The 25,129-nt window shown below is 40.1% G+C and overlaps 1 protein-coding gene across 9 annotated transcripts in view; it reads left to right on the top strand.

Annotated features, from left to right (window-relative positions):
- The window catches only part of atp8a1 (ATPase phospholipid transporting 8A1), a 139,457-nt gene that overhangs the window by 83,695 nt on the left and 30,633 nt on the right, over positions 1 to 25,129 (top strand). For all 9 annotated transcript variants that reach the window (XM_042493932.1, XM_042493928.1, XM_042493929.1 and 6 more), the window contains 5 exons: positions 2,409 to 2,547; positions 7,443 to 7,507; positions 13,550 to 13,722; positions 16,532 to 16,715; positions 19,316 to 19,426. In XM_042493932.1, the coding sequence (XP_042349866.1) occupies positions 2,409 to 2,547; positions 7,443 to 7,507; positions 13,550 to 13,722; positions 16,532 to 16,715; positions 19,316 to 19,426 (672 nt within the window). The remainder of the gene's footprint in view (positions 1 to 2,408; positions 2,548 to 7,442; positions 7,508 to 13,549; positions 13,723 to 16,531; positions 16,716 to 19,315; positions 19,427 to 25,129) is intronic.

The raw sequence follows: 25,129 nt of genomic DNA, 5'->3' as shown, positions 1-25,129 counted from the left end.
CACGGGGGCACAATAGAGTTGCGGTGAAATTTAACAGAGGCTCCAGCAGTGTGTGAAATCAGTCATCTAAAGTTACTTCTTCACACAAAAACGCTCCAATGCGGTTACTTATTATGGAAGAAAAAATTGCAAATGTGATGAATTGCATATTTTTCAGCCTTCAGTGGGGCTGGTTCATGATTAAAAGCAACTTTCAAATCTAGCTTTATCACTTTGTTTTTAGGTGCTGTATTGAGAAGCTACCTAATCCTTTAAGTGAATATTATTCTCACTCGCTTTTACTTTAAAGGCACTGTGCTTTAGAAAAGTGTAAATTGGTGTAAGGATCATATTCCCTGAGTCATCCTCAAAGTTTCCTCTGCTCATGGTATGTTCCAGAGTGCGTATATGTTAACTTAACTGCTCCAAGAAATTTTTCTCATGAACTTTACTGATTGGTTTAAGCTTAAATTGATTATTTCTGGATTGCTTGCACTGTAGCTCTGCCAAATGCCAGTAACTGGACAGCATTTTCCAGGAAGGCCATCTGGACGCCTCTATTAAATTCAACAGATAGAAACTTCCAGTCTGGTGCTCTCCTACACTACAGCTTGAGTTTGCAAAGTTATGATGTCTCCTTTTTAACATCAGAGGCCTCATTGCAGAGAAATATCCTAACTGCTGCTACTTCCATAACTTCAGTTTCGAAAAATCAGACCTCCTGTATTATTTTGAAGATATACTATGGAGGATTTCACTAAAAACAATTTATGGAATCATATAAAATGTCTGTCTGTTTTTTTTCTTATCTTCTGTATCTGGCAAGTTTATGGGCGTGTAACCCTACAGCGCTCAGGTGACTTTTTAAAAAGGCAGTACCCAGGTGCAAGACTGTAAGCAGCATCCAAGAGACACAGTGCCGAAAAAACACGGGGATGACTTTTACTTTCTTAGAGTCAATCAGAACAACCTCAGTATCATGTGAAACTATCCATTAATTAAAAATTAGTTAGTTACAGAAAAAAGGTGTATTTTTTTCTGTAACATAGTTTTAAATCTATAATTTTAATGCGTACCAACCTGAAAATGTGCAGAACAATAAAAAACATAAGTAGATTTTTTTTCTAGTTTTTTGATAATGTTGCAATAATTCTCCTCCCTTTTGAAAACTAATTTTTAGAGCTTTTTCTTCATTACCTTTTAACTATTCTTGTATTTTGTGGGACGTTTCTTGACAAGTTGCTCATTGCATTTTTCCCTATATTGAAAGAAATCAAACCAAAGGGTTAATTAGCTTGTGAGAGGCTTCTGAACACAGCACAAGACATGTGATGTTGAACCAGGTTTGAAAGGGTTAAAGTCATTGCCACAGAGACCAAACAACAGTGCTGCTGTTTTTATTTGAATTTAGGACAGGATCTATGCCATCCTAATTTAGGAATACTAAGCTGGGAGATCCCCAAGTTAGGACGGATCTGTAATAGTGAAATTCCTGTCCAGAAAATAGATTTTGCTTCTAAATACAGAGAGCAAACATGTTCCTGCCGTGCCAAAAAAATCCTAAATGTCATCCTAAACTGACATAGGACAGGATTTCAGACTCAAGAAGTTTATATAATGAGGCCCCTGGAGCAATGAGGGAAAATTCTCACTCTGCACATCAGCTGATTAATTCAGAGGTGCACAGTCCTTCAGATTATTCAGATTCAGACTCCACAAACACCAGACAGAGTCCACCAGCATTTGGCTAGTCACTGGTGCTACAGTCCCGCCCTGGCTTCGGGGTTGAAATCCTGATCCAAGTGGTTCTTGTATCATAATCCGCAGAGAGTCCCTTTAACAACAACCACAGGAACAATAGAACAATTCACATCAAACAGGCACATGAGGACTCGTCAGCTGTAGTCATGTTCCTCCTCGGGCACAGTTCTCCGTCTTGTGTGGTTCAGAAATGATTAGAGAGGACAGAGCTACAGATGTATAGGCAGCACGGCTCAGGTCACGACTTAAAGAGCTTCCCCTGCCTTTGCTCTGCTGCTGGCTCCTGTCTCCCCTCCACCCCTGGGTCTTGTCAAATCTTTGACCTCGTGTTGGGCCCATATGAGCCCACAACCAGCCCCCCAAAACCACCAAGGTTTCTGGGAAAAAAACACAGACAGCATTTTGGGGGCGTTTTTTTGTGGGAGAGATCGTGTCTGCAGATGCATACAGAGGCACAGTAACTGATCCAAAACCTCTTACGCCAGCGCTGATTTTTCTGGTTGATAAACAAGCAGCAGCTGAAAAACACCACTGAGTGAGTGACACAATCCTGGTTCACATGTTTCTCTGACACATGACGTTTTAAAGACCCTCTTCTGTTGTGTCCACCACTGACTGAATGTTATTATTGAACTTTTTTTTCTGTCTTTTCGTCATTTCTGGTGTAGAACCTGCAGCTGCTCGGGGCTACAGCGATAGAGGACAAGCTCCAGGATAAGGTACCCGAGACCATCGAGACTCTGATGAAGGCGGATATCAAGATCTGGATTTTGACAGGGGACAAACAAGAAACAGCCATTAACATTGGTAAGAGTCAAACCTACTGCTGTGCAGTTGGGAAACTCACAATAGGCCAATATTTCCAGACTTTCAAATAATGATTTTTGCAAGTTAGACACAAAGTTTTTCTCTAAGATATCAAAGATAAAATTAATTACTAAATGATTTACAGTTTTAAAATAAAAATGATTAAAAATAACGAAAGTGCAGACAAAAGTTGTAAAAATAAAAAGATCATTTAAACTAATTTAAAATCAAGTTTAGGAATAAGTTTGCAGTCATTACAAGGTGGAGTAGGCAATGTAAAAAAGGAACGTTTTCAGCTTTGACTTAGAAGTGGTCAGAGTCAAGGCTTGTCTGGGATGTTATTCCAGGTTTGTGCTACATAATAAAATGCTGCCTCACCATGTTTTGTTCTGACTCTTGGGACAGTCTGTAGGCTGGCCCCAAATGTCCTGAAATGACACAAAAATTAGCAAGAAATAACAAAAAACACAAAAAATTGCCAGGAAATAAAAAAATAAAACAAACAAAATGACCTGACCTTCTCGTATCAAGTTTTTTGCTAATGAAGACCAAAAAGGAGCATGTCGAGTTGAACAGAGCCGTGTCGAAGTATGCAGTGAAAATTTGGCATTAGTTCTTGTGATCAGTAAACTAAGCTTCATGTTTAAGATTGGTGGAGTGCCCCTTTATTGAAAAAGTATTTAAATTCCCACAATATTCCCATTAATATATGTGCATCACGACGTGTCCTGTTTGTACACCTGGTTGTAAAAACAAATGTAAAGTCAGCGTTGAACCTGGTCTGTTGTGATGGATTGCATGCCAGGCTCTTACAGGTTCTCCAGTCAGACCTGTGGTCATTCTTCACCCAGCAGGACAAACTACTGACAGGCTGAATGCTTCTCTGTCACACATATCTAACAGAAGCATCTGTCGCAGAACGCCAGATGATGTATGAGCACGCTGCACTGACATGAAATAAATAACATGCATATGTACATAAGGAGGCAGCTCTCACGTATCTGGCTCCCCTAGAGGTCTGAGCCTTGCAGATGTTATCAGAAAGGTGAATGACTAACTTTGGTCCACCAGTTCAGTTTCCTTAATTGGCCCTGGTGTTACAGCTCTCACATGTGGCTGAATACTAAAGACAGATCTACCTTGAATACAGCCGACATTTAAACACAGAGTCCAGAAAAATAGATATGAAAAGTACCTCCGTTTGTGGCTTTACCTACCACTGTGGCCTGACTGAATCAGCCCTTTGTGCCCACCGTGCCCAGATGTGAGAGAGCTCCGCAGAAGCACATGCTCACTGCAAGTATTTTTACAGGACCGCCGTTTGACTAAGTTGCTCTTTAAAATCTCGGTTCAATATTGACTTTGTTTTTTACTATTTTCCTCACTGAAATATGATCCCCATTGCCAGAGGTAATGGTGCACCTTTTGACGCATTAAACCAATCACATTTAGATTATCCTACATTTCAAGGTGTCCTGAACCACCCAGATGCCACTCTTGGCACAGAATATTTGGCACAGATGTGGCTGAGTTAACTTATTTTCACATGTTTATGATATTTCATTTTAGTAAATGTGTTTGAACTGTAAAGACCTAATCCTGAACTATTATGACATAATGCACAGTGCCTACTCTGACAGTGTGTGTCTGGCTGCCTGAGTAAAGAGACATGTTTGCTCTGGAACACACTTCCATTGCTATGAGCTGTTTATTGAGGAGACTAATACATATGTAATGCTAAGGACAGGACCAGACTTCCTAAAAACCACAGCTGGTTGGGTGTGGTTTTGCAGGACTCAGCAGTGCACGCTGTGGCAACTCCGTGACTGTGTAAGAGTGTGCATTAATAATTCATTTGTTAGCCTGTTTTCACTTTTATAAGAAGGCAGAACAAAAATCCTGAATTATTTTGGTTTGATGAAAATGAGAAGTTGATTCAGAGGCAAAGTATGAGCCAGTTTTCTTTCTAAAGCTTGAAAAATTAAACAAATAAGATTGAATAATGCACACATACAATATGACATCAGTTTATTTAATGCATGTGAAGTATGAAAGCATACAAAATAAACTATTAACGTTTTCCTATAATTTGTATGTTTGGTCTCACAACTGTGAATGTAGAATTGATACTCTGCCTTGTAAGCCCCTTTGGGCATCTCTTAATGCAAGATAATACACTGAAATCAGAATACAGTAACCCCAACTGAGAAGATTTTTGTTGTTGGACACACATAAGTCTAAAAATCAATATATTTTAGCACTATTTATGTGTAAATATTTTCCATTTTTCTATTATGATGGGTAATTTGAGAAATTAGCAGTCATGCAAAAGTCTTTTGAAAATCTGCAGGAAAGTCACAGTTGCTGCTATTTGAGCAAATTTCAGAGGAAAAATCTTATACCCTTTTTCCCCAAAAATTTGCTTGTATATGCAGGTTTTTAAACAGGAAAACCTGCTAAAATTGGCATTAGAGCCCTTTCTCACTGCAAGTAGAGGAGTATGCCTTTCTGTTTTGTTTTTGTGATGTTGAGTTCAATATGTCAAATGCCCCACAAAACTGAGTTTGTTGATGGTAGAAAGCAGCATGGGGGCCTGTGAAAATGTAACCGTGACAAACCCACTCTTTCAAAACTGATGCAGACCGTTTTTGAAAGATGTTCTAGCACTGCTTGGACAAAGACGGGTTGACTTTGTGGCAGAGTGTTATTGCTTTGAGTGAGAAAAAGGTCAAAAACATCCTCTTGTGTGTCATATTTCCATTATTGTTCAATGGAGCCGATCGGAAGTGGAGCTCATAAATACTGCAGAGTCATTTGTCAGGGGAGCGAAAACGGATCGTAACCTTCCCCACTAGACAAAGACCAGATTTTAGTGGGTTTTTCTGTCCAGCCGGAAAGGGGCATAGTGTATATTTGTACATTGATGATGACAAAAACTAAGGCTTGAGGTCTTCTGTAGGTGAAATCATTGAATAAGGCAAAGATTTGGGCTTTCTGGCAGGACAGTGATAGTGTGAAAGGGGTAGAGAGGGGAGATAACATGCAGCCAAGGGCTAACGTTGGAACTGAACCTTTGGCCGCTGCAGCGAGGACATACATTTTTGTACATGGGACACCTGCTTTATCAGGTGAGCTACAGGGTGCCCCATGAACAACTTTTTAGGTTATGTTTTTGCTAGTTTATGCAACAAATGACGAGGTGACCCAATGCAAGCTAACGAGATTGTGCATCAGGCACACAATGCTCTGTGTGATGCAGGAATTAGGGTACCTACCCGTGCAAAATACGTTTTTAGTTAGTCCCGTGTTAGATTTGTTAAGAGGGTGCATCACCACCTTCAGTAGAGAAACACACAACCGCTTATCTGCCTACACACAAATACTTTCCCACCATATGTCAGTATTTTCAGGTCCAGATTCTTGCTTTCATCCCGAATCAGGAGTTCAATCTGTAGCTAAATGTATCTTTAATTGTTGCTCCCGTTGCAACATTTGAGATTGCTGTGACTCGAGTGTCCCTGTTACACATTCCTCAAGTCCTGGGGGAGCAGTGTTTAGTTCCGCCTCAGATGGAGAAAGGCCAGGAATTCAACTTTCTGTGGTGAAATAAAAAAGGGTAGTTTGGCCACAGTCAAAATGAGCTTAAGGTAAACACATTAAGCGGAAGGGCTGTGGCAGGAACCGACAAGGGGGAAGGGAGCAGAGACAGTGTTGAGATGGGGAGACATTTTCCTCACATTGGCAAATTTTTAGACGTTTGCACCTTTGCACTTAAGAAAACAATCTGCCAGAGCCAGACCCCGACCCTGTTTGGTTTTGACTCTGGAGGTGAAACCCTCTCATTTCCTCATGCTCGGCCCCCTCTGTGTGTACTGTGTGTGCATTATTGTGTTTGACTGTGGCTGTTTTTGTGCATAATCTTATCTCAGTTTCACTCACAGAAAATGCCACCCATGTATTCACAAAACATGGGCTTTGTGGTAACTCCCTTAAAAAAACTAAAATCCCTCTCCAGACAGAAGCAAAGTGTTGAAGCCCACAAATATTCATGTGGTTTATGCCACAGATGGCAGTCTTTTCATACAGCCACGGCTTTAAACTGAAGGCTTCAGTCTGGGTTCGAGCAACATTTCTGTTTTCCCCAATGGGAGGCTCCCTCTCCCACCTTGCTGGTGACCCTGAGCATCTGTCCCAGCCAAGAGCCGAGGGGAACGCTCCCCAGAGAGCCATGTTGGGTAACTCAGAGTTGTAACTGCCTATTAAAACAGGAAACTGACAAACGCTTGTAAACCAAACTCATTAGTCATGTCCCGAGACACTGGCTTTGAGCTGTAACATTTTAATTGGTGTCCCTTAAAATGTATTGCCAGGTACTTATTACCTCCCGCCTTCATTTATTTGATTTGGTACTCCTTTTTTCTTTTTTTCCCCCTATTTTTAGTTTTATCTAATTTATCTGTGTTTTCGCTCAAAACTTAAGAGAGTAATTGTACCTAAGATAAACTCAACTTTTCTGTATTAATTTTATTTATTTAAAGTATTTCCTGTTTACCTACATTCTTACTTTCCATTTCTTTGAGTTTTCTGAAATAGCTCAAAATAGCATCATGCATATAAATAGTTAATTGTATATACAGATATGCCTTGGATTTCTAAAGAGGAGTTTTTGATGATAATTTAATAATATATTGAATAGGTTGGATTAAATAAGTTTATACTTGTTCCTACTTCTTTTCGCTCATGTATTGAGGTAATCGTGGAAAGCATTTATTGTTTTTTTTTCCTTCTTTTTGTTATATGTTTTCAACTGCTGTTTTTGTCGTATTTTACATGTTTGAAATAAAGACATCAATCAAACATAAAAGTTCATATTCTGTTTTTGTGTTTAATTTTAGGACATTCCTGCAAACTTCTGACCAAGAACATGGGCATGCTCGTGATCAATGAAGAAACTCTTGATGTGAGTATTGATTATTTGCTTACCCACAAATAATTAGACATCCTTACACACAGAACCAAAAACCTCATCAAAGAACACATGAAGCTCACCATGTTTCAAACTACATTTTACTAAGGGCCGGTACACATATCACTTTTTGTGGCCTTAAATACATTGTTTTTATTGTGGACGTGAACATTACAGTGTGGATGTTCGTGACAGCTGAGCCATGACATCAACAAAGTTACACTTTTGGAACGCAGCAACGCAAACCGCGTGTCATGTGACGAGACACAACAATCACAGCCGGCAGATATCTTTAGTTTTCTTTGTAAAAATCAGTCTGTGATAAATTTAGGGGAGAAGTAATTTTATTGCAGGGCCATCCAGAGCTTTTCAATCTGCCCACAGGCAACACTTTAGGTTTCATAGACTAAAGAAAAAACAGCAGTGCTGAAATTTGGATTTCTGGTAAGTAGGCTATGAGCCTGTTTGTACCTAGTATCAACATGCATCTTGGGTGATCTAATCACAAGTGGTCAGCGCTAAATACAAATGTAAACAACCGCCAAGACGCGTTGTTATCTGATCACTCTGAGTTGGTCTGAGACACATTTCACCACATATCTTTTGTGGTTAAATGCATCCTGATGTGTACCCAACAAGCACTGTGCTGCTAATGCAGGAAGTGGTGCTTGTTTTGGTGTCGGCACGCAAATGCTCTAGAACAGGGGTGTCCAAAATTTTTCGAATGGGAGGCCAGATTAGAAAATGTGAAAATAACTACAGTATATTCCTACATACAAATGATTCAAGCGCTTCTGTTTCATCATTAAGTGAAAAAGTATTCAATTTTTCCCCGCCCCTACAAGCGACAGCCCTTGCTGTTGACTTTTTGTTTCTTTACCGTGGCCATGTCTGCTACTTTGCAGGAAATATCTGGTAACTGTTGCTTGTTCTGTCTTCTTGTCCTTTTATAAAAGCATAATTTTTTCCATCATAGTTCCCGTTAGGTGCATGTCTACAAACTGCACAATTGTCCTGCCATCATGAGGTGATAGAAAAAAATGCAAATTTATATTTCTTGATTGACCTTAATTTCTAGGCAGTTAAATTATGTGTCCTGACTCTTAAGAGTGCTGTTTCTTCTAATCCACTCAGACCTCTTTTTTTTCTTGGGTCTGTTGTTAAATGTCAATACTAAAAACAAATGAACATCATTGTCATTTGCTACATGCATGCATCTTCCAGCATTTTCAGAACAGCAAACACACTATTAATAGACTATCTTAAATATTTAGAGTAAATCCTCTGTCCTCTTTGTACCTTGCAATTAAGATTATATGTTTGCTACATTAGCAGCAAAGATTTATCAGAGGTCAAGACTAACAGTGTTTCCAAAAATTGACAAATGTCATTTAAGATTAATTCATGTTTTGTCAGATTGTATTAATAATATAGAACAGTATACTAAACTCATTAACAATTTGGTACAGACACAGTAGTTTTAGAAGTCCATTAGTTCTGATATTGAGGGTAAATATGACATAATGAGGACACCCATGAATATAATAACCCTGTCACCCAATTGTGGTGAAAAAAGCTGTCTCAAACCTGAAAGAATGAAGCCACAGGGAGCCACACACACACACACACACACACACACACACACACACGCACACGCACGCACGCACGCACACACACGCACAAACAGCCACTACACATCCCAAATCTGCCTTTAACATCTTTAAGATACCCAGCAGAGAAGTCTGTTGACCCCCCGGCAGGAGAGCCTTGTCTGTTGTTTCTGAGATTGAAAAGGGCAGGTCCCTGCACTTCCAGCAGGAGAGAGCTCAGCAGAGGAGCCACAGATGGAGGAGAAACTCGACAGGGTTTAGTTTGTTGGACAAGAAAAGGGGGAAAATGGTGAGAAGTGGTGGGCGAGGGAGGGAAAGCAGCAGGGGGGTGTTCGGGGGTGATGACGGACGGCCTTCACTCTGTCAGCCCGTCGTTAAGCGTGATAAATGAAGTTGAGGTAGAAATTTGGGGGTCGGTGCATTCATAAAGCATGCGGAGCGGCGCTTTGAAATGTCAGCTCTCATTCTCCTGTGGTTGAACAGATGCTTACATAAGGCAGTTTGTTAAAACGCGAAGGGAGAAACCTCTCCACCAAGTCTGAGGAGGCACAGAGAACAGAGGAGCGGGCAGGCAGGCAGCAGGGCGGGTAACTCTGAGTGCTCATGTGCTGCGAAAGAGAGTAATTGGAGCATGTCTTCAGCTTGTTTGCTGTGTTTAGAAATGGTCATCAAAGAAAGGACAAAGTTTTAGGCATTCTTTGTGCTAAATCTTATTAGAACTAAAATCCCCAAAGTTAAACTTGGTCTCAAAGGTGGGATTAGTTCATTTTGAAAAGTTTTTTCTTCCAGTGAGTCTGTTCAATCATTTCCTGAGCTAACAGCATAGTTAGCATTAGTATATTCATCTTTATGAAATCGCAGATAGATTGGGCTTTTTTATGCCCTCGCAACAGCTTTGGCCGGATGATGTTTTTGTCCGTCTGTCCCATTCTAGTAAACGCAGCATCTTCTGAACACTTTGAGGAAATGTCTCTGAATTTGGCACAAATGTCCACTTAGACTCAACAATGAACTGATTGTACTTTGGTGGTCATAGGTCAAGGCCACAAATCTGTCCTTCTCATTCTTGTGAACGCAATATCTCAAGAATGCATTGTAAATTGCATTGCATTTTATTTTAGCAGAAACATCCCCATGGACTTAAGGATAAATGTATTAGATTTTGATGGTCAAAGATCTAGGTCATTGTGATCTTGTGTCTGTCTCAGTCTTGTGAATTTGATATCTCAAAAAAACCTTGAGGGAATTTTGGATGAAAGGTTAAGGGTCAAGGTCACCGCGACAACAATTTTTTTTTGCCAAAACTCAAAAGTGTATACATTAAATGTATACATTACACTTTGACATGATAGTGTTCTGAAACTGAAACTGTGTGGATTATAGATCCTCTGTGCTGCCAGGTTGAAGATGTGTGTGAAGCATCCATGTTTTAGAATATGTGGCCTCTTTGCATCAACATCCATATTTAAAACATTGCTAATTATCATAACATATGAGTCTGGACAGACATGGATGTAAACTGTCACTGTAACTTAAGTGGATAGCAAGGCGGTAATTCTAGTTTTCCGATTTTTTTCCACATAAAGGTTTTTTATCTATATTTTGAATATGGAAAAACAGATCAGAAAATCAATAATATTATAATCCAAGGAAAATTGGAGAAGAAAAATCTGATTTATTGTGCAAACCCTCACTCAGGTGTTCCCTCAGTGAGCTTTAGCTCAGAAAAGTAACAAAAAAACAACATATCCACACACACTAACTAAACTAAGGTCCCCTTTGTGGGTGGCTTCAAGTCTAAAGACAGTTGATGACATTACATCCATACAAATGTCCAGATTCCACATCGTGAGTGTCACGTCCTGTTGGCTACATCACTCAAGGGTCTATATCAACAGTGCAGCTCAGTCTTCATGGGAAGCTCTTGTAGATTTCTGAATGGACGGCACATGCCCACTCCAAAGCCAAACACTAGCCAGTCACATCAGCTAAACTGCTCATTATAGCCATAACAAAGAGGCTTTAGGAGGAGACATGTAGCATTAGTGCAGAAAATTCCTCAGTGGAAATTAGGGGGGGAAATAGCCGGCCTACTTGAGGAAATGGCAAACTTTGCTTATCACACTGTGTGATGAATAGATTGCGCCCCAAACAAAGTGAATTCTTTCTGATACACATCGTATACCGACTTTTAGAAAGATACGTATGCTCTCACACTGAGATGTCATCTAAAATCACTCTGTTAACTGAGATGGAGAGGATTCAATTTTTGCTCTGTGGTTGAATATAGATATCACAACCTGACCTGTGCTTGTCTCTCTGTTACACACACACACACACACACACACACACACACACACACATTGTTCACCATCGCATGCTGTTTTACAGAGCCCATCAGGGATGGTTAAGTCCTCGCAGCTGCTCTCTGCTTGTATCCTCTTGCTCAGTTTCTCTCCTCTGTTAATCCATCATCTCTTTCTGTGCGTGTCTCTCACTCTGCTTCTCTCGCTTTGTGAAACGTAAAGCCCCTTTCTCCAAATATTTCCTTTAAGCTGGGGTTTCAGAGTTTTGTTATGCCAAGCGAACGTCGCCGGGTCCCGCTGGTACAATCTGACTGCTTTGACATATCTGACCCGGACACCAGGCCGGACCCCCTCCCTCCCTCAGCGCTGCTAATGGCCACCATTTTTTAATGATTACAGCTGTTTGAGCATCTGTGTGACACATTAGGCTTGATACTTTAAATTTATCACTGCTTTGTATCTGCTCAGCTAAGTCTGTCCCTCTTTTTAAAAATAGTTTAACCATGTGCACCTTCACGTTATTTTGTTGCAAGAAGTGCTTTTTTTATATTATCGTACTTTTGATGTTTTAATAACTCGTTTTTACTTTCTTATTAAAAATATAGTAAATGTCGCGCCTCTACCTGTCCCTCAGAAAATGTTAACACACAGAAATTGGTTTTATTTCCTAATGGCTTTGCCATCTGTGGGAAGATGATTGAATGATGCATACTGTGATGATCTCACCCCTCCATCTATCCAATCACATGCCCCTATACCAGGACAGTAAATCCTCTTGTCAGTCTCATATTTACGGCTCTTCATCATCACTCATCGTCATAGCTGTATATACAGTACAAGCAAACATGATCCATTCTCAGAACTCGTCTGTGTTATCACCTCAGAGCCAGCATCTGAGTTTAATAAGCACTGGAAACATAATAAATATCTGAAATATGAAGAGCAGCTGCTCTGCAGCAGTTTGAGAGCAGACAGATCTGCCTCATCTATTTAACTCCGAAGTGAATAAGAGACAAGATGAACATTTATATTCTTAAAGATATACTATGCAAGACTCGTCGGTGTCTGTGTGTAAACAGTATCACCACCAAAAGCGTAAGTAAAAGCCAACCAGTAGATTCACTATTATTTGCATTAAGTCAGTGCTGTCTCTCTATTTTTTGTCTTGCACCTGATCGCTACCTTTTTATAATGTCCGGAACCCAGCTGCGCACCGTGCCCAGGAGCGTCTCCAGCACAGCAAAATAAGAAGCTAAAGAAAATACAGGCAGATAAACTCACCGCCACACACTTTTAATCAGTCATAAGTGATGATTGAAAGGGGGTTCTTTTGAATTAGTACTTTTTGTTTGGGTTTTTTTTAGGAAAATCTTGCAAAGTATGAGCACAATTGGTTAATTGGTACATATGGTGTTGCACAGCAGGTTTTAGTGACACAAGCAGTATCAAATTTAATGGACAAATGATGCTTCGTCCCACCACATTGGCTGAAATATGAATCTTTTAGATTACAGTAGGGAGATCTCACTGTGGTTCAGTATCAGTCAGCCTCTGTTCTCTGTGCATCTTCAGTCCTCATGTGCAAATAAAAAAAAGGGACAGATTATTTTACTTAGAAACTTCTGAATCCAGAAACTTCTTTGAGGCAGAGACCAAACAATCCAAAGTTGTGAAATGGCAGTGGAAGAAAAAGAAAGATGGTGTAACATATGCAATTAATTTTGTAATGAACCATGTAATGAATAATGCTAATGAAGTACAGGATATATTTTCGCAAGGTTTTTAAAAAAACATTTCCTCATACTCTATCATTGTATAGCAATCTGTCATCCATAAAATATCTCAGTTTACTTTACAAACATTATTTATCTGTTATTCACAGACGAATAACACAGACAGTTCAAGCAAACTTCATTAACTTGGTGGTATTATTATTAAAGCTGTATAATATTTTTGTATCTGTTAACAAACTGACAGACATTTAAAACAAATAAAATACACCGACAACAAAAACATCTTAAAAACAGTGTATATCTCCTCGAGAACACCATATTCTTGAAATTATGATGATTAATTACACGAATTAAAATAACATTTCCATTATGCTTTCCATCACACAGAGAACCAGAGAAACGCTCAGCCACCACTGTGGAATGCTGGGAGATGCCCTCTACAAGGAGAACGACTTTGCTCTTATTATTGACGGCAAGACTCTCAAATACGCCCTCACATTCGGAGTGCGACAGTACTTCCTGGACCTCGCCCTGTCCTGTAAAGCTGTCATATGCTGCAGGTAAGATTTACTCCTGAGACAATAAAATAAACCCGAGACGATAAATTCCACTGACCAAAATGAAAGACGATGGTCCTACTGCAAAGACATTACGTGTCGAATCTGCTTCTGCACTGGAATAAAATTTGGTATTTTTCTGACCAATAGCCCTCAAACACAAAGATGATTTTACACTGACATAAAACAGAAAAATTAAGCAAAAATCCTCATAAATGAGACGCTGAAAGTAAGTAATGTTTCTGCTTTTTTTGCTTCAAATGAGCTAAATTAAATTAGAGTTTTTATGGTTGAACTACAAAGTATTATGTCTTTGCCACAAAGGTTGTTGAGTATTTTATGGCAGCACTTTAAAAAGTGTGATAGTTATAAATTTAATGGCAACTTTTAACATTATGCAGGTACACTGTTGACCTGCCCAGGCCACATAAATAAAAGGAAGTACTTAAGTACTCAAGCAACCATGACGGGGTCCAGGCCCAGAAATCAGCACCATGTTTTCTGAACAACAGCAAACCTTATGACTCGGTGCATTACGTCAAATTTATTTTTCCTTCACCTCTACCTGCCTTTGGCTCGTGTGCGCTCTGCGGGCACTAAGAGACACCAGGAGATGAATGAGCCCTCTTAAACCACGGAGAACATAAACATTAACAATTTCACAGCTTCAGACAGACATGCAGTTTACGACATCATCTCTGGAGACTCTCTCTGTACTGCACACTATCCCCAAACCTCTGGTCCTCTAAGAGGAAGCTCCTGTGTGGGAGGCTGCAGACTGTGCCGTCAGTGAGGGCATAAAGTTGATTTTGAAGTGTTGTAAAGGAAGAGTTATGAGTTGTGTCACAACCATCACATAATGATTGGCTCTGCTTAATGGACCTACAAAGAAAGGTTTTACAGGGTGTGTTAGAGGAGGGAGAAAGAGCAGCAGACGAGAGGAATGCTTCTCTCAGAATATAACAAGTAGTCTTTATACAGTACACTTTTAGAAATAAATGTTCCCAAATGGGCTCTTTCGGAAGGGCTGAGGTTCTATACAGAACCATTTGCTATTAAAGAATCATGTTTTTGAATGCTAAAAGTTTTTAATTAATTTTTATTTTGTAATCTGGGGTTTCCACTAAGAACGCTTTATATCCAAACAACCCGTTTCACAGGAAAGACTTCTTCAAGGATGGTGAAAGCGTGGATGTCAAAAGAACCTCACCTGTGAATATCTAAATGTTTATCCATGTTTCCAATGGATTTTTTGATGGAGATATATATGTAGTAGTAGTAGAAATGCCCAGTTCTCCATACAGTCTCTATCCTTGCCAGCTGTACTGCTGGTACATTTTCAGCATTGAGTATTCTCCCTCTTTGAAGTTTTAAATGTTTTATTGCATTACCACAGTACAAAGTAGGTTTAATGTGTTTGACCAACAGAAAAATGTCCTGTAATGTCAAAGTAAAAACAGATTACAGACTTATGACAGTGCAACAAGTTAGAAGATAAAATTGGAGACTTTGTATACAACAACAGCTGCTTCACGCAACTCAGATTTATCTGTTTTCACTCTGACATGAAATGAATATTTTTCTGTTGACCAGTGTCAAAAAAGCCACATTATGAAAAAAACATGAAAACATACCGCTCCACTCCATAGGCACGGTAGGCTTCCTCCTATACATATGCTGCCACCAGCTGCCTCTCTCGACCATGAAGGCTTATACCACAATTCCACTGCATGGACTCAGTCTTTTATGGTTTTTCTTTAGCAAAAGTAGCGGATATTACCTGATCCTTGTTTTTGGTACCACCTCAGGCGAAGTTCCGAGCGAGCTGAGCCGATATTAGAAGGTGGAGTTAAAACACTACCAACCACTGATCAGAAAGAACAGCCACTTGGGCAACACAGGATGCAGTCTGTGCAAGAGTCTTTTTCCCTTTGTAACCTGCTTTTCTGTAACTCTTTAAGGTACACTATGCAGCAACTGTCGGCTATTGTCAAGCCAAGACCAGATTCACTCTGCTTGATGTTCTGCCGTGATATATTTGCGTTTTTCGTTGGGTTTTTTTTTTGTGCCGTGTCTGCGTTTTTTTCGTAGCTTCCTCTTTGATGAGTGCTGTCTACCATATGGCACCTGGTCACTACCTTTTTATAAAGTCCTGACCTCAACTGCTCGGTATGCACAAGAACATCCTGAACACTGCAAAAATAAGAACTGCGTTTAAAAAAAAATCAAGGCAGAGAGCAGAATCTCTGCAGATAAACTCCACACACTTCTAGTGGGTCATACATTATGATTGAGAGGGATTACCTTTGAAGTCTCTCAGTTGTTTTTTAGGGAAGTCCTGCATAGCACTGTATATCTTTAAGGAAATATTCTGCATAAAATGCCCTTACGTTTATTTTTATGATGTTCAGTCAGTTTGGCATGACTGTATGCCTCAACCTACGATTCTACAAAGTTAAGGAAGAGCTTTGGGTTTTGCCAAGTGCTGATCTCAAGAATTAATATTATTTTTTGCACACCCCAATTATGCTGCCCAATAATGGAAAAGGGCGATCCTGGGCGATACATTCTTGAGGGATATTTTCATTAATGTATGTCTTGCCTTGTCCTTTGCACTACACACTGTCTGACTAACTGTGCTCGCACCAAGGTTATCACAACACATTTACTTCACTCGCTGAATAACACAAATCAATGTCTAGTTTCGTTAACCCTTTAAAAAAGGGTTAACAAGAAAAACTTACATCCATCCAGATTTTAAAGTGTTAAATACCCTTTTTATATAATTCCCTGTATTGCTGCTCCTTTTTAGAGTATCTCCTCTCCAGAAGTCAGAGGTGGTGGAGATGGTGAAGAAACAGGTGAAGGTGATCACGCTGGCTATTGGTGACGGCGCTAACGACGTGGGAATGATCCAGACAGCTCATGTCGGTGTGGGAATCTCAGGCAACGAGGGTCTGCAAGCTGCAAACTCCTCTGACTACTCTATTGCCCAGGTGAGTAGTAATTTTTGGGGTTTTTTTTGGCTTAAAAAGTCCCTAACTGAGTGAAATGACCCAGAGGTATCGAAGTGGCAACCATGTGAGTTATCTCAATACTAAGGAAATGTGCTTAAGGGTTTCTTTTCATAGAATAGGATAGACTAGAACATCTTTTACAAAAGGAAAGAACATAATTCTGTCCCACAATTATTAACGGCAGCGACATTGAAGCAGCACAACATTCGGCCATTCTGGGGGTGTCCCATCTGAATTCGGAAAGGTTCAGAAAAAAATTATGCAAATGCACTTAAGTCTCAGTTTAATTGATTTGCTGCGTAAGTGAAAATTATATTCAGACTAGAAGACAATATTGAAGATTTATAAAGCTAAACAATGTAAAATTCACACCTTGGAAAAGTTATTCCTGTTGGAACTAAAACATTAACAAACCGACTCTAACCTAAATTATTTACATAAAATGAAAACAATGAGACCAGAAGACCAGGTTTTACACTTTCACCATGTTAAAATGTGCTTTTAACGTGATCAAAATATGTTCAGGTGCATGTCCTCAATTTGGCAGCAATGCAACGACATCGATGCCAATCTGGGTTTTTTTAAAATTCAGATTCCACAAACTGTCAGCCCCATCATAATCATCTCAGGTGTAAATATGTGTTAGTGATAGCGTGGCACATTGTTCTGAGTGACAATGGGTCATATATCTGCTGCTTATACAGTGAAGCAATAACACCTGTAAAACAGCCATCTGCTGACACCTAACTCTAAACATAACCAAAGAGAAACAGATCCCGGCAAAATGCTACTCAAATACATACTTTCATCACAGTAACCAGTTGGTCTGAAACTCTGCATTGATATGTGATACCCGTAAGTAACAAAAGCCACGGAGTTCCTGTGTCATGGCTCCATTTCTACACCGCACACCATTCAGTACATCATGTTTCTATTACAGCCAGGGGGCTTGAGAGTATGGGAAACCAATAGCTGACTAAAACACAGTATGCTCTCTGTGCTTCAGTATGCAATTACCATTTAGGAACTTGGGTTTGTCTTAAAGTGCCCCCTTCAATCGTCATGACATGTAAAAGTGTATGTCTTTCAAAGACACATGGCCTCTTATAATCCATTTAGGTTGTGTCCCAGCATCAAATTAAATTACACCTCCAGACTTCCAGTGGTGTTTTCCATATATTGGCGTAACGGTACATTAACTGTAATTTGCAGACTGCAAACTGAAATCAATCTTTAGAAGTTGTGTAACTTGTTTTTTCATTGCCTTTACATGATTTATATTAATGTTTGAGAGTATCAGATGAGCTTCTTGCTGCTGTAGGTTATTAGGGAGCTAGTTTCTAAGACTTAATACTTGAAAGCTCAGTTATCTGTTAAAGCAAGTGGAGAGTGAAGAGGCTTTAGGCTGAGGCACCTCTGCTCTCCGTCCGTCATCAGCTGAGGTTTGTGTTAACTGATGTTTGATCCGACTATGCAAGGGGTCAGACAAACTGCGGGCTCCCACTGTGCTGTCATTCCAACACAGAATACTGCGACAATGCTGAAAGACAAGAAGGTTTTAAAATAAACAAAACTGTTTTTTTCAAAAAAACAAAAAGTAAATTTGATTCTAGTCCTCGTACCTCCTACAAAAAAAGGAATTCAGAGTCAGGTGAGGGGGATTCCAGTAATCAAAACTCTGAATTTACGAGATTAAAAACATTAGAATATAAGAAAAAAAACTTGGATATTCTCTGAGATTACAGTAGCTAATTTGCTGGAAAAAGGGATATTCTCTGACATACTAGTAATATATATACAAGAAAAAAATGTCCTATAAAATCTCAAGTGTTCTGTGACATTACAAAGTCACAAATATATCAGCAAGAAAAACTTTTGCAAAAAAAAGAGATATTCCTTGTGATTTGAATAATAATTTTACAAGAAAAAAACCTTAAATATTCTTTGAGATTATGAAGTTAAAGATTTACAAGAAAAAAACTCAGTCACAATTTTGCGAGAAAAACTAAATGAAATCACATTTCTTGTCCTTCAATATGCTGTTGTAGGTTTCTGAGACTTTTTAGACATTTTGTTAGATGGCAAGAGGATGCAGTGTAGATTGTGTAATTTATTTTAGTCATTTACTGGCAACTAAGATGAAACACTTGCCTCGAAGTTCTGCTCCAATGTAATCACACTTATCAGCCAGAAATTGCACTGAAATTGTAAGCTCACCACGGTCCCTAAATGGTGGTATAATTATAAAGCCATTTAACTATTATGCTGAGCCCTGGGAGACCAATACCCCCATATGAACTCCCCCATTTTCATCAACTCAAAGCTTGATCTCACAATCTTTAACTAGACATTTCTGGCATGTGTTAGTGAGAGTCTTTGGCCACAATGCCTCATCAGTCCTCTCTGCCGAGGGGATGACAAAACGCTGCTGCTTTCTTTAATCTTGAAGTTCCTGTAGCTGCTTCACTGTTCCAGCACTGATCTCTGATTATGAGGAACCATTAAACGGTATACTGTACACAGACCCTTGCTATTCATTCATCTTGTCGTTTTCCTCCATTTACTCCCCTCCCACACAGTTCAAATACTTGAAGAATCTGCTGCTCGTCCACGGAGCCTGGAATTACAACCGTGTAGCCAAGTGTATCCTGTACTGCTTCTACAAGAATATTGTCCTCTACATCATTGAGGTGAGTCTCACACAGGAGCTCTCAAGACTCAAGAGCGTCATGCAGTGAAGCAGATCTGAATGCAAAGCTTTGAGATTTTCCCTCATGACATGATTAGGTGTAAAGGCAAAGATTCCTTGTTAGAGTTTCCATGTTTGTATTTCTGTTGACTGGCCCTTCACATTACCTGCCAGTTGGTGCGACTCCCGGGCCAATAGTTTGAGTTTTGACGTACCTAGACAGAATATACACAAACAAACAGGCACACTCACAGACGCTCAGTAATGAAGGGAAAACTACACCTAATTAACAGAAAGGCCTGCCTTTCGGAAATCCTTGCCAGGTATTGGATCCTTAGAATATTAATCCACACAGCTCATTTGAATAATTGTGCAGCCGTCTCACCAGCATTGCTACCCATTTATTTTTCTGCCTTAGGATTATGTTATTATTAGTATAAAGCAATAAGCCATGAGAGGCTTGGGTTTATTCTGCTCCACGTCATGCTTACCACCGCCAGTTAGCTAAAATCACAATTTTTATTTGCATTTTAAGAGTCATTACAAGTTATTCCAACAATGCATTGAAAAGTGCCATCCACTTTACAAATCTGTGACATCTTGGAGCCCACAAAGTTCACCCCTATGGGCTTTAGTATACCTAATGTTAGTGAAAAAAAAAAACAGTTTTAATCACGTTACACTTTCATTGTAACCACGCATTTATCAACTAGGGCTGACCCAAATGCATCAAAGTGTCAGTTTTTACCATTGTAATCTATGTCCAAATCATCAGATTTTGGACGTGTGAATTATCTTTAGCTGCCGACTTTAGGGAAACACGCGCTTTGCATGAATAGGCCCAACCTGCGTCTTAGTTATTAATATTTTACAGAAACATTTATTTATATATTTTTTTGACAGGGACAATGCAAATTACAGCCTGTTATAAACAAGCTGTAGTAGCTGATGTTTCACATACAGAGATTATATCTATTGCTACTTTCCAATTCCAAAAAGAAGAGGATATCAAGGATACATACAAAATCGTGAATAAAGTAAGTTATGTTAAAAAGAAGACAAAAAGGTAAATATTTACATCATTACTTGCAATAGTCAACCTTCACTTTGCTCCCTCTGTCACTCTCTCTCTCACACACACTCACACTAGATTCACAAAAAATGTTATCTACTAGTTTAATGGTTGTCTAGTTTTACGCTTGAGCAAAATCCACAAAGTCTGAAAACGAAATGTTTTCAAAATGTTCAAATGCTTTAGATCTCATGATTTGACAATTAATCTCATGACATCTGTTGGAGAAATTTGTCAAGATAAAGTTAAGACAGTGAATTTTTGATCAGCCCTGTGAATATTAAAGCTTTACTGTACTGATGATCCAGGAATATCTGCTTTGGATGGAAAATGTATTAGCACGTTATCACTGTTCGCCATCCACTCTGCTCTGCTTGTATATCAGTGGATGATGGTTAGTAGGAAAGTTCAAACACAAGTTTCTCCCACCATCGGTCTGCTGGTGTGCGGTGGGTTTTGATGGCATTTGACAGATACCAGACTCAGTACTGATTGCAGGTTCAGAGCTATAACCAAGAATGACCAGACAGGTTAAGTGCTTCCTATCAGCAGCAGCTTTATCATCGGGAGTGCTGCAATGTTTTGATCTGCTGGCCTGCACGTGTCTGACGGAAGCAGCAACATTGCATCTTCTCAAAAAGTCTAAATCTGAAGTAACTAATGACTGTTTGTCCCACACAACATATCAGGAACGTCAGTGGAGATACAATGCTGCACTGCATGTTATCCTCTTAGCTTGGAGTCTAATGCTTATAGGAGTAAACTGTGCTCACATTACAAGTTAAATTCCAGTGCATTTCTGCCTTACTTAGTTTCTTAACCCCTTAAAACCCGGTTAGACATAAGTTTCTTGTGGTCGTTCAGACACCTTTGATAGACACTTTTTACCAAAAGCCAAGCTAGAACAAGAGTTGGAAAATAGCAATAGCTTTAATCTCTGTATGTGGAAACATTAGTTTCTAAAGCTTGTTTCTTATAGGCTGAAATTGTACTATGTTCATTTGCATTATCCCCATGAAATAAACTATATAAATAAATAAATTGCACAAACTGCAATAAGTTACTAAAAGGTTATGAAGAAAATGACCTAAAAATAATCTGAAAAGTAGTTTTAAGACAAGACAATGAAGGACAGAGGAAAATGTACAAAAGAAAAAGAAATGAGCCCCACTCTACTTATGTTGCTTGATGGGGCCTCGTAGCCATAGTAAGCAAGTGATTTACACTCTTCCTCTGCCTTTGCGCTGAGGAAAGGGGACAATTTGGAGAGTGCTCCCTGTTTCTGCTCTGCGGTGGTTCAAAAAGGATCAGGCACATGCTTTTAAATATCATCACCACAAAACCTGTCATGGAAATATGAGTACTTTAAAACTGTCTTTTGTTCATCCTCGTTCTGTGACACTTGACCTCTGATCTCATTTGAGTATATATAGCGTGGAGAATCAGTAGACTACCGTTTACATTCCAGTGTGTCTGCGTCTGGCTTATTGTGACCTGCAGTGAACGAGGGCAGTCGGTCTCTTTCCAGACTGAAGTTATAGGAACCGCAACTGTTTGAGCGTGCTACCCTTTTTAAGATAAGGTGAAATACCAGCCGTTAATGCAGATCCAAAATGAAATTGATTTAGTGGCTAATTGAATTTTCTTTCGACAGAAACGTTACATAATTTCATCTGACTGTTGAATTTCTTTTTGTCTCTGTTTTTAACCACGTTAAAAGATTTACGGTGTTAAAGTCTAAAAGAGGCAGCACAGCTTGTATACAAACCCCTTTTCGTCTTTTATTCAGATATTCACTTTTTATTTAAATCTTAACAGGACCTGTTTGCTACAATCACATTAAAACCTGTTTAAAATTCCTCTCAACATTGTTATCTGTGTTCTGTGTGTGTCCGACCACAGCTCCTCTTTGAAACACACCAGGTCCCTTTTTCAAAGCCGGCCTTTTCCTACAATTGGCACATAACATCTATAGTTCTGTCTGCAGGGCGAGCTTCTTTCTAGCACACCTTTTGTTGCTCTTTGAAAACATAACTCCCCCTTCCCCCTCGCTACGCTCCTTCAGGGGATTCAACTAGATAATGGGACAATTCTTCACCGTTAGGCTGCTTCAATATTTCAAATGTGCCTGTTTTGTAAGACCCTGACATCTAACACACCAGGAACCCCGGGGTATGGGTAAAAGCTGCATTTGTTGCACTAATAGGTTTACTTTTGTGCTTGCATGTTTTTCCAGTCGACTCCCAGGCTACCTTGCAAGGAGAGAATTGAGGATGTTGACGGGAATTTTAACTTTTTTGTCCGCAGTGCCATTGTCTGGTACAGTGTGTGTTACGATTTGAATACCGGGACTTGGAGACTCTGTGTTTAAGCCTCTTTTCGTCTCCCTCTCTTTCCACTTGGTCTTTTTAAGAGACATAGAGTAGGAGGGTGAAGGATTCTACGGCTTTTGTGGAAGACGTGAATGTGAGCGAAACTCTTGGAATAGTTTTATGTGATCATTCAGGATTTTCTGTGACTCTCCGAGGGTTAATTGTGAGTCAGAAAGTGAGGCTGTCACTCCAGTGGGTGATTGACTGACAGCTGGAACTGCTTCACAGTGTTTCTTTTGGCTCTCCCCATGCTGTTGATTATGGGTTGCATTCCTTCTCCTAATCAGTTAGAGAACAGTTCAAGCATGATCACACTACAAGCATGACTTTATCTAATTGAAAAAGGCGGTTTTAATTACTCAAATATTTTTTCAACATGGACTAACGCCTATCGAACTTTAAGCAGAATTCATAACTCCCACTTTGTTACAAATTACACCATTAACTAAAGGATGGGAGTGAAAAGAATTGAATTCAGCCACATTAAAGCTAAGAGACCTTTCCAAAAGGAAGCCATAGCAACTTCATTCAAATGACCGATCCAGCTGGCCACTCATGTTTGATTGACACGTTGCCAGGGCGCTACAGAGGGGGCTGATGGACAAGTGGCATTTATGAGGTAATTACATGAAAGCTCATTCAGCGCGGCTCAGTGTAGTCAGAGGGGGCTCAGAGTCACAGAGCAAAGCTCGCCGACCATTGCACGCTGAATGAATCCACAGAGACCGTGCCTGGCATTGTGAGGCAACTTGTGTTTGCAGCTCCACATATTTCCAGCATATTTATCAGCTCCTTCTTTATGTCCCTCTTCATTCTTTGCTTGCTTTGTGTATGAATTCCATTAGCAATTCTGCAGAGCTAAGCTTAAGAGTATCAGGACTCACATTGTTAGGGACAAATGTCATGCTACCCCTCCTTCATCCCTCCAGCCCATAGCCACTTCTAGACCAGAGCAGCCTTGGAATCAATGATTTTTGATTCACTGATGAATATGCAAGAAGCTCTCTTATCGGCTAGCCGCTGCCCAATCCCCCTTTTCTCCGCTCCCGCTTCCCTCCATTACTGTTTTTCACGATGTGCAGTCGGGGAGAGAGGCCAGCCACACCCCTCCGCTGAGTGGCACTCAATGAGGAGAAGAAAAGGGGAAGAAAAATCCTGCCTGGTACTTCCCCTAATGAGCAAATCAATGCATCTGCCCCTCAAGAGATGGGAGAGGGAGAAAGAGAGAGGAGCTATTGGGACCCCAAGGACCAGGCCAAAACACTCACACAGAGGCAGTAACCACATGCTATGAATAGGAGCCTTTTTTAACTTAGCACAACAATATATCAGCCCCAGAGCCTCTCATTGGGCAGAGCGGTAATTAATTCAGCAGTTTGACCTACTCGCTAGCCTCTCGTTACCGTTGCTTGAGCCACGCTAATGGTTCAACCTGCCTCATGGCTCGGGCTTCGCCTAAACACAACCCATAGCAACGAATGGAATTTTCGGCAAGCCAAAACACTTCAAACTATTCTTGCACTGCCAACAGATGTACTGTACACCTCCTGATTCTCATGCTCACAGAGCCACATGGAGGAGGAACATCCCACGTGAAACTGAAACTAGGCCCCCCTCCTATAAAAGAAACAACATCATGGTAGAGTGCACCTGATGGAGAGGAGGGTTGGATCTGTGATGGGTGGGTGTGGTAGAGAGGGGAGGTGAGGGGGCAGGGTCCGAGGGCACGCACATAAACACAGTCCTCATCTATAGGCACCCACCACCCCCACCTCACCACGGGAATGTAGGCAGGGGGGTGACAGACATTTGTTTTCATGCATATGCTTACACGATTAAATGGGAAGGGCCAGTGGCAGATTGGTAGTGGTCGTGTAGAGTGGCAGCGGGCGGGTGGGGCCCACAAATAGGCTTTGTCCTAATCTGAGAATTTGTAGCAGTTCATGCCTTCATAATGAAGTTAAATGAAGCGAGGAAATGCTTGGTAGGCCATGGCCAAAACACAGCACCCCTGATGTTCCCTTGACAGATCTGGCGTGAGCAAGAGCTGGTTCTGGACCACGGAGTGTCAAACTCTGATTCACTGTCAGTATATACAAGCAGTAGTCAGACTGCAGTTTTTCTCCAGGATACGTCAGACAAATCTGCCTTACAATAATGATAAAAAAATGAACACGTGCCATTTTTCTTTCTTGATACTTCATTTAAACTTCTCTACTAGCACGTCAGTATAGTTCATTTACAATACCTGGCTTCTGTC

The sequence above is a fragment of the Plectropomus leopardus genome, chromosome 9 (genome assembly GCF_008729295.1).
Source record: "Plectropomus leopardus isolate mb chromosome 9, YSFRI_Pleo_2.0, whole genome shotgun sequence".
NCBI classification, from domain to species: Eukaryota; Metazoa; Chordata; class Actinopteri; order Perciformes; family Serranidae; genus Plectropomus; species Plectropomus leopardus.
The sequence above is the reverse complement of the archived record's forward strand: the minus strand, read 5'-3'. Positions and strand labels throughout refer to the sequence as shown.